The sequence below is a fragment of the Mangifera indica genome, chromosome 11 (assembly GCF_011075055.1).
Source record: "Mangifera indica cultivar Alphonso chromosome 11, CATAS_Mindica_2.1, whole genome shotgun sequence".
Classification (NCBI taxonomy): domain Eukaryota; kingdom Viridiplantae; phylum Streptophyta; class Magnoliopsida; order Sapindales; family Anacardiaceae; genus Mangifera; species Mangifera indica.
The window spans coordinates 12436092-12446525 of NC_058147.1; the positions used below are offsets into that span (position 1 = coordinate 12436092).

A 10434-nucleotide genomic window follows, 5' to 3' on the forward strand; every position below is an offset into this window, starting at 1 on the left:
CCCTCTCTAAAGTTACACTAGTACAACATAATATGACAAAACAATTTATAAATCAAATAAGTCAATAACACATTAAAATTATATATCGTATGCATGAAATGATGTCATTGATGAATATCTGTCTCCCGTGACACAGTTGATCAATTACCTATAAATGAAGCCCTTCACAGGCTACAACAGATTTTGTTACTTGCCCTTTCCCATATGGAAAACCCTTCACAACCAACATCACCATAAATGAAAACCAAATATTAACTATAACCAAAATATATGCTCTCTTTCTGAAAGAGACTAAACAATAATTTCTCAAATATAAGCACCATTTAACCAAAATAAGTATAGTAATACGTATAATCTGCATGCAAATGGACAATTTCGGTATAAAATAGGAGGTGTTTAGTTCAGTTTGACTTAAATTCTGCTTAAATTTATTATTTAAATCAATTGTTTGAATTCATTACTCGATTCAGTTTGAATTCATAGTCTCAATTGATGGTTTAAATTTATAACTCAATTCAGTTTAAATGAGTGATTTTATCTATTATTTGGATAAAATAATATTGTTTTGTTAATGAGTTATAAATCTAAACCATAAATTCAAATAATTTATTTGAATTATAAATTTAAATCGAATCAAACCATGAACAAAGTCAAATCATTTTTTATTTGAATCAAACTTAAACTACTATTGATTTTGGCTCGAAAAACTTTGAGTTAAACTCAAACTAAATCATTTTCTATTCAAATCAAACTCAAGCTAAAAGGTATTCAAACTCAATCCAATTCGTATCCATTCTTGCTTTCGAGACAAGATGGTTTTGTTTGGTCCCAATAAGAAAATCAAAAGCTCGCCACTGAAAAACGAGGCTAAAAGCTTTTGTTAGGATTAGTCAATGATGATAAAAACAATTATAATAATCATAATATTATTATTTACATAATATTTGATTAGAACAAAATATTTAATTAAGATAGTATTTAAATTTAAAAATTATACATTGGTTGAATAAATAAATTAGGGAGACAAGAATATTATTATTTATGTATTGTAGACAGAGGCTACTATTGTTGAGAGTAGTTGGTTGCTCTTGCAGCATTTGCTTATTCATTTTGAAATAATCATTTTTCTACAAATTTGTATCAAAACATCATGATTATAAAGATGTGGAGGTTTGATGTCGCACAAGGTATAAGTGGAAAATTGGAGAAACGTCTAATTAGTGTTAAACCTGAATCGATTGAATTGGCTCGATCTTAGAAGCCAATTTAGCTCAATCCGAAATTGTTTAATTTGCATTTGAGTTAAAAGGATCAAACTCATTTTTTAAATCGAACCAAACTTAAGTTAAAAAAAGTTTTACTCAGTTTGATTCAAGTTTGACTTAAATTTATGGTTAGAGTTTGTAGTTCATTGATAAAATTATGTTGTTCTCCCCAATTATTAACTAACGTTATATTGTTTTTTCAATGAGCTACGAACTCAAATCACAAATCCGAAATATAAATTTGAATTATGAATTTGAGTTATGAATTCGAGTCAAACTTAAATCGAATCACACTGAACTAGTTTTTATTTGAGTCAAACTCAAGTCATCCTTACTTTTAGCTTGATGAATTTGAATTAGATCATTTTATATTCAAACCAAATTTTAGGTGGAGAGTGTTCGAACTCAACTCATCCCCCCTTAGGTATAATGACTAACAAAATTGAAAGCTTGAGCAATAGGTGAGAGTAAAATTTATTTCCATTGTAAAAGCAAATAGAAACCAAATCATGACTGTCAAGGGGTAACGATGCCATCTTGATCGTGTACAATGAGCGATGAAAGAAGAATGAAGCTGATCTGGTCGACACAGTAAAATTTGACACAAAATCTGCTAGTTTAGACGAAGATATTAAGCTGACAATGAACCAAAAAATGGAATTGATAGAATTTGGGGTTCAGTTGATCAAATACGACAATCAAGAGGGCGGTATCAGTAGATTCGAGAATTCAGTTGTTAGATTCTGACTAGTTCTTCAGTGTTGGAATATTTGTTCTCTTGTTAAGAGGTTCCTAACCATTGTCAATACTGTCAATCTCCGCCATAGCCAAAAGCTACAACTAGTCCTAATCTCAGGAATTTTCCTAACAGATTCAACTACCTTGTGGGGTTTTATAAGGAGTACAGATTCCATACACATTGTGATTATTACTGCAAATTCTGTTTTATTTTTAGTGGTTTTCTTATTTATCACTCATTTACTTTCCCTCACCAAACGTACCAAATCAGGTTAAACAAGACTATCCATATTCAAACCAGACCTCGCTTGCAAAACAAACATCTCAGAATATCACGCACAACCACCATCAATAAGCATTCTTGAAACCCAATTGGGATTAAAGTATAGTAGATGTTGTTCTATCTAAAAGATTTGTAGATTTTTCGGTTCATGAAGCTACTAATCCAATCGCCATCTACCAAATGGAGTTGTTGATGCTGCACAAACTATGTAATTCTTCAGTTATTTCTACAAATTTGTTGTCAATTTCAGGGAGGTAAATACTCAGATAATTTTACCATTGGTAAAATTCAGGACACAATAATTTTTCAATGAATATTTCGTTATGTAATACATAATCTTTTATAGTAGGTTGAAATGCTCCTAACAAAAAAATTCTATAATATAAACCATAGTTTCAGCCCTTATAAAATAAACAAATTAAATAATCAGTGAATCAAGAAATTTTCTTTGTACCAACAACAATCGCAGCCAGATGCAGAGACAATTCCAAAACCTCACAGTTTCAGCTTGACTTCCCGGATAAAAATTAGAAGATTCCGATGGCGACACAATCCCACACATAATAAAATTGATTGTACCTTCAACTGGCCTTCAAGCTACTTCAACAACCTAAAACCCTCAGTTGGATTGCAAAACTTACACATCACTCCATAACCACACTTCCTTTCAACCCAATAAGCACACACTTTCTCTGTCTTCCTCACTATATGATTAATATTTGCAAAAGAGTTAATACAATTTCTTCACTGCTTCAATAGCATCATTTCAATCAGCAGCCCTGGGTGCTAAACCACCTGCAACCTTAGAGACATCTTTGTAAGAAATTCCTCTGAAAACAATAATAGGCACCCTTCAGAAACAAAGATGTGTCCGCGACTTAAGTAAGCACTCCTGGATTTAGGTTAGCCCACTTTGATGTGGGCTTCCCATCAGCGACTTAAGCAATTGCCAAGCTGATAAAACATTAGACCAAAGATGAGTGAGAAACATTTCATGCGGCCCAAGTCATCCCAACTCATTTAATAAAGGTGACAATATATACTACTAAATCGACGTTAGACATACCAACTTGAAGGAAACAACCTATGATTGGCATCCTGGGATACATTCACAGATTCATCAACAATAATTAAGAATCTCAATCAAAACTTAAATAAATCCAACATTCACTCAAAAGGTTACACTGGAACTTTTGATTGCAAACAATCATGTTACCAAAGATTGGTCAATAATACTTAACCGAAAAAAAAAAAAAAAAAAGAATGATTGGTAGTTGAGCTTCTACACCAGAACTTGAGTTTGTAGGTTCCTAATAAAGTGGGACACTCAAAAGTTGAATATCAACATCACAAGAAAACGTGGAGTTTAGAAACACACAATACTATTTAAGCTTTCAGCACTGAGAACCCAAACAAATTCTAGGAAATGAGATTCCATTAACAAAGATATTTGTTGGGAATCTAATTGCAAAAGTCTACCACCGCAGGCCCAAAGGCAAAAATCCAGAAGGCAGCCCAGGAGGTGAAGAAGACAGCCCAACTGAGAGCAAAACTGAAGACCAAATGGGTGAAGGTAGTTTAGACAGTTCACAAAAGCAACCGAAATTAGTTGAAGCCTCCTTCCCAGAATTCAGAGGAGAATCTTTAGTGGTCGGGGTCCATCTACGGTTAGAAGGCTGCACATAAAATGGGGAATGCTTGGAATAGGAAGGGGGGGGGGGGGGGGGGGGGTGGTTGTTGCGGCAGGCGGAAATTATTATTCAGAATATTGTTACTAAGTAGGTAGAGATAGTGGGAGGGGGCTAGCTCTCGAAACCCACCATCTCTGGACTATTGTTCATTTTCTGTTTCTGTTTCTATTGCTTTTGTAATCACCTTTTGTGGGTTCTTGAATTTCCAAAGGAACTTATTGTTACATTCTTGGAACATTGTTGTAACTTTTTTGCACATTATGAATATGAAATGAAATATGATTACTGCTCTGTTTAATCTCATTACAAACATGGCTAAAGTATAATTGATGAAAAGAACAATGAGAGTGAGTTTATATATGTGATTATCTCCCATCTCCCTTACTGTTGTGAGAGATTTGGTGATGTCGTTTGGATTGTTGTTGGAAAGAAACTGGGATTGTGAATCTGTAGAAAGGAGCTGTGCCTAGAACCTGCTGAAGGAGCTGCTGAGCGCTGCTGAAACCCTCAACTAGGAGGGCCGATCATTCAGGTTTGCAACAATATTGTTTAGGGATAATTTACAACCTCTCATAGAGAATCAGTGTAGAAACATCAACCATCGAGCAAGGAGAGAATGATATCGAGAAGAAAGTGATGTCAATTATGGCACAGTGGAAATTGACCAATTTGTATTTTATCTTGCTATAAAGAAGACAAAACAACATTGTTTTGTCCAAAAAAAAAAAAAGAATTATGGTTTGATTCAATTTCAAAACTATCTAAACCAAAACCCAAATTGTAAACCATTTTCAATTTTTTTCAACCCAACTCAAACCAAACTACAAAAAAAATCAAATGGCTCAATTTAGTTTTATGGTTTTAACCGTGTTTTGCACATTCTCATAAAAAATTTCTAGGAGGTACATACTTAGATATAAATATACACTTGATCAAATTCAAGACACATTGATTTTTCAATGACAATATAATCCTTGAAACTAAGTAACACTACTCAGTTCCATTTAAGGATGTAATTAATCCGAGCCTTGTAAAGTTGTGCTTAGCTCGAGCTCCACCTAATTACATTAAAGGAGAACTCAAGCTCAAGCTTGAGACAAGAAGATTGATTCGATCTTGACTTAAAAAATTAAATTTAAACACTTTAACTTTCAAAATAATATTATAAATCTCATAATTTATATATTTATTAATTACCGTTTATATTTAAAAATAAAAAATAAATTTTTTGGAATGTAAATGCAAGATTTGAAAATTTTAGTAAAATATTGATATTTTACTCGAGTTGAGTCATCAGCTTAGTGAGCCAACCAACATCAACCTCTAGCTCAAGTGTTCGAACTCGAGTGGCTTGAGCTAAAACTTGACTTTACTTAAATCAAGCCAAACCTAACTTAAGACATCTAGGTCGATAAGCGACTCAATGTTGTTTACACCCTTAGTTTTGTTATCTAATACATATCTTTTATCAAAAGTTTTAAATGCCCTTAATAAAAAAAGTCTAAAATAATATAAAAAATAAATTAATTTCAGTCCTTATTAAAGAAACAAATCAAATAATCAATGAATTAAGAAATTCTCTAAATACCAACAAATCAAAAACCAAGTAATCCCAAAGAACAATCGTGGCTAGACAAAGAGACAATGCCAAACCCTCACTGTTTCATCTTGACTTCCTAAATAAATCTTATAAGATTCTGATGACAAACAATCCCACACATATAATAAACCCATTAATTCAATGACAAAAATGACACCCGAAATCAATAAAAATTAAAAAAATGAAAAAAAAAATATTACTAAAAATGACACCCAGAAACCAGTATTGCAAACTTACACATCACTTTATAACCACACTTCTTTTTAACACAATAAGCACACACTTTCTCAGTCTTCTTCACCATCCAATTACAATTTGCAAAATAGTTCATACGATTTCTTTATTGGTTCAATCACATCATTTTAATCAACATCCTTGAATGTGCAGCCATCTACAACCTTTGATAACATTAAAAATACACTTGTTAGAAACAAAGATGTGTCAGCCACATACTAATAGCAACTGGATGGTCAAGCTAAACCACCAAAAAATGAAGATATGGATTATAATTTGGGAATATCTTGGGTTGAGTATCATTACACTAATTTAATATAATTTTAGAATTAATTAAGTTCACAAAATAATTCATTACTTGGTGTTCAAATAAATAATCTAACAGCTATCATGAAACATGTTAATCCAACATGAAAAAATACATAGACTCAACCATACTAGTACTAATGACTTCAGGAATTCTGATACTGTAATAAATAATAGACTTCAAGCGGACTACCATACTATTGAGTTTGAATATTAACGTATCATGGGTTTTGCAAATGAGGAGAGAAACTAGACTGAACATAGATAAGGATGCAAAATTCACCATCGACTATTCATCTTGCAACTTTACTCAGATTAACAGGATTGAAATGTGGATTGCAGTCAATAAAATATAACAATTTAGTTTAGAAATAACAACACTTGAATGTACCGAACTATTAGTTTTTTGAATTAAAAAAATTGAAACTTTCTTTTTTTTTTAAATTCAGGGACTAAAATTTCATATTTTCCTATAGAAAAACCTAACTTGCATTCTCTTACACAGAAACAGGTCCAACCTTTAATACCATTTAAATTTAGACTTTTGTTTTAATTTAGAAATCATGACCAGGATATTTCTTGGTTAACATGCGCAATTTAAGGTTGACATGGATATTTATTGGTTGACTGATTTTTTTTTTCCCTAATAAGGAGACCGAAATTTCATATTTCCTATTGAGCACTACTATGTTGGCATAAACCTTTACATAGAAACTTTGACATCTGGCAAGACTCTTGTGATAAGTTGTACTCCCTCAGAAAATGCAGTTACTTGACAATCAACTATCCGTAGGTTCTTGGTTAGAGAACACTGGTAGCAAATTTAGGACTTCACTGTAGTTTCTATACCTTTGTAGTAAATCTAGAATAATTGAAGCCGTGGATGCATCTGGCTTTACATTTCTCTCTTTCATTTTGTGAAGAAGTTCTACCACTTTTGAAGTCTCATTATTTTGCAAGAAACCAGACATAAGAGTACTAAAACTGATGCAATCAGGAGCACAATCGTTTTGTTCCATATCTGATAACAAATTACTTGCCATCTCCAACTTCCCTTCTTTACAAAGTCCATACAACAGAATGTTATATGTCACAACATCTGGAACAAATCCTTCATTGCGCCATCTGTTAAATAGTTCCAAAGCAATATTGAGTCTTCTTGTTTTGCACAAACCATCAATGAGACAATTGAAAGTAATGATGTCAGGATGAATGTTTCCGTTTCTTAAAGAATGAAACAGTTCAACAGCCTCCAAAACACAACCATTTTTGCAAAACCCATCAATAAGAATATTATATGTAATTAAACTGGGAGGAACATTACTAAGTTGCATCTCACCAAATAGTTTTTTTGCATGTCCAACTTTACCATATATGAAAAGACCTTTTAGCAAGGTGCTAAATGTAACGATTGTTGGCTGAATTCCCTTTGAGGTCATTTCCTTATAAACACAGATAGCTTCATCAGCTTTTCGATTCTTACAATACCAATTGATCAACGTATTGTAGCTAACTACATTAGGTTTGCATCCCTTACTCAACATCAAAGAAAACAATTCCTTAGCATCATCAATTTTATTTGGCAAGCACATACCGTCCATCAAAATACTGAAGCTAAAAACATCAGGCTTACACCCCTTACTTTCCATGGAATCAAATAGTTTTCTTGCATCCTCAATTCTACCTGCCAAGCAGTAACCACTTAAAATTGCATTGTAAGTAATTGTGTTGGGGTGAATACCTCTATTAATCATTAGTTGGAGCAATCCATTGGCTTCATCAATCTTCCCATTCTTACAAAGTTCATCCATAACCACAGTAAATGTCACCTCATCAGGCTTTACACCTTCATCCGACATTTCTGCAAATAAAGTTTTAGCCTCCTCCCAATTAGATGTATTGCACAATCCGTAAATTAAAGTGTTGTAAGTAATCACGTTTGGATTAACAGCCTTGGACTTCATTTCTGAAAACAGTTCCTTCGCCTTGTCTACTAAGCCATATTTGCAAAGACCATCTATAATAGCAGCATAGCAAACAACATTAGGCTTGCAAATGACACCAAATTCACCATTCCCATTATTCATTTCCTCAAATAACTGAAGGGCAACAGTGACATTACCTGTTCTACAAAAGCCAGTGATCAAACACCCAACTGTAACCACATCAGGCCTACATCCAACAGAAACCATTTTTCCAAACAATTCAATCGCCTTCTCAATTTTGCCCTCCTTACAAAGACCAATAATCAGACTAGTAAAAGTCACGGCGTCAGGGTAAAAACCCCTCCTAAAAATACTCGCAAAAACCACAAAACCGTCAGAAACCCGGACCATTTTGCATAAGCAATTAACAACAATGTTCAAAGTAATCAAATTAGGCAACAACCCAGCTGAAACGAACCTCGTGTATAGCACAAGGAATTCATCGTAATATTTTTTCTTAATAAGTGCAGAAAACAAAATACTGAAAGATGACATACCAGGAGTGGGGTCCATATGAATCATGTAATCGAAAGAATCAAGAGCTTCATCAATCAAGAGCTTCATCAAGAGAAAAGTTACCCGACTTGCAGTTTACATGGAGGAAATTATCAAGTTTAGAAAGGTGTTTAATAGTAGTGGTGCGTTTGGCTGATTTCAGTGACGAAGGAATGAATGAAGATGAAAATCTAACATTCAAAGATGATTTAAAGGAAATAATTGAAGTTTTAAGAAACATTTTCGAAGAGGGGATCTGTGAAGGGAGGGAGTTTGAAATTCCTTGGTGAACGGCCGTAAAAGAGATTTGTGCGACGCGAAATGTACAAGGACAGACGCATCATAAGTGTGATCCTACCGACTCCTACGCATCGCAAATAATGTATAATTACTGATTTGTCCTCTTTTGTGATTAAGTGTAACAGTACTATAAGTACCCCTATATAAAACATTTAAAACTTTAGTCCTTTTTAATGAATTACTAATAATTTGAAATATAAAATTGATATCCTCCTTTTAATTCAGTTTATTTTATAAGAAACCTCTAGAATGATCTATAATTGAATTATGAAAGGCAAAACAAGTTATTCTACCCAAGGTTTAGCCCTAACTATTATTTAAATCTATTAATAATAAGAGTATAATTGTCATTGTATTTAATAATATTAAAAAAATAAAATTTTATCCTTTTTGCTTAGTTTAATTTTAAAAACTCATTTTTTTTCATTATAGTTTTGAAAACTAACACTTCTTCTTGTTAGGGTTTCTTATTTTTAACTTATCAACCACCCTCTTAACTTTTATAAAATCAAAGTTACACTCTACAACTACATTCTCTTCCTTTTATAACCTTTCTTCTAAGTCCGACGATATAATTTTCATTTTGTTGATACTCTCTCCCTTGCCAATAATATTTTTGGCCTCTTTATTAAAGTTTCAATTGTAAACGAGCAAAATCCTTGATGAAAGTGTAATCTTTTATTGGTGATATTGTCACTCTTTTTTCTAGCAAAAGTCAACACTCTCCTTCAGTCATTGATGCTCATCACATCGGCTCAGTTCCCTCCCTTTGTCGAATCTAGTTTCAACCATCCTTTTTTTTATTTGCACACATGATCGTTGGCTCGATTCCTTAGTTTTTTGTTGGCAATGTTGATTTTCTTAGTTAACAAGATTAAGCCTTGTTCCTTGGTTTTCCTCGTCAGCCAAAGATGAAGGGAGAAGTTTGTCAAAGACATAGGTGAAAATATAATGTTTCAAAACTTAGGGGGTAGTTGTAAGAGGAAAAAATATGAATAATATGAAACTCTTGGACAAGGGGAAAAAGTTAGTTGTCTAAATGATACTCCTTCGTCAATTTTTGATTTTTCATGTGTATGTATATATATATGTTAAAAAGGGTAAATTAATAATTTACAATTAAACTAACAAATTTGAATAACATGTAAATATTTAGATTTTTAAAAATTAACATATATAATTTTGTTAATGAACTAAATCTTGAGTGGGAATAAATCTTTCGCCCATTATGAAATTTATTATACTATAAAGTGTGGGGAAATAACAAATGCCTTTTATATATATATTTATGGTAATTAATTGGAAATGACATTGATGATTTATAGAATGAGCATAACATTTTAATCTTATATAAAAAAATTTGAAGTATAACATTTATCAAAGCACAACGTATAATAGATAGAGAATTATTGATTAAGAGTTCAAGAGTTATGAACAGGATGATACAAAAACATTTTATTCCTAATATTATAGGTAGAAATTAATAAGGAAAGATCATAATAAACATATAAAGATTATAGTCAACACTATTTAATTT

General features: G+C 32.3%; 1 protein-coding gene across 5 annotated transcripts; it reads right to left on the reverse strand.

Annotated features, from left to right (window-relative positions):
- Positions 1–2564: 2564 nt before the first annotated feature.
- Positions 2565–8938, reverse strand: LOC123229508 (pentatricopeptide repeat-containing protein At1g62910-like). 5 transcript variants are annotated; one of them, XR_006504894.1, is made up of 4 exons: positions 8600–8938; positions 8240–8406; positions 6819–8134; positions 2565–3240 (listed from the first exon to the last, which is right to left on the reverse strand). XR_006504894.1 is itself a non-coding variant. In XM_044655367.1 (3 exons), exons 1-3 carry the CDS (start codon positions 8451–8453, stop codon positions 5969–5971), a joined length of 1389 nt encoding a protein of 462 aa, XP_044511302.1. In that variant the 5' UTR covers positions 8454–8593; the 3' UTR covers positions 5535–5968. The 5 variants fall into 5 exon arrangements, 2 of the variants coding, with proteins under 2 accessions (XP_044511302.1, XP_044511301.1); XR_006504893.1 differs by lacking the exon at positions 8600–8938 and having other exon boundaries at positions 2565–3116; positions 8240–8593; XR_006504892.1 differs by lacking the exon at positions 8600–8938 and having other exon boundaries at positions 8240–8593.
- Positions 8939–10434: the final 1496 nt, after the last annotated feature.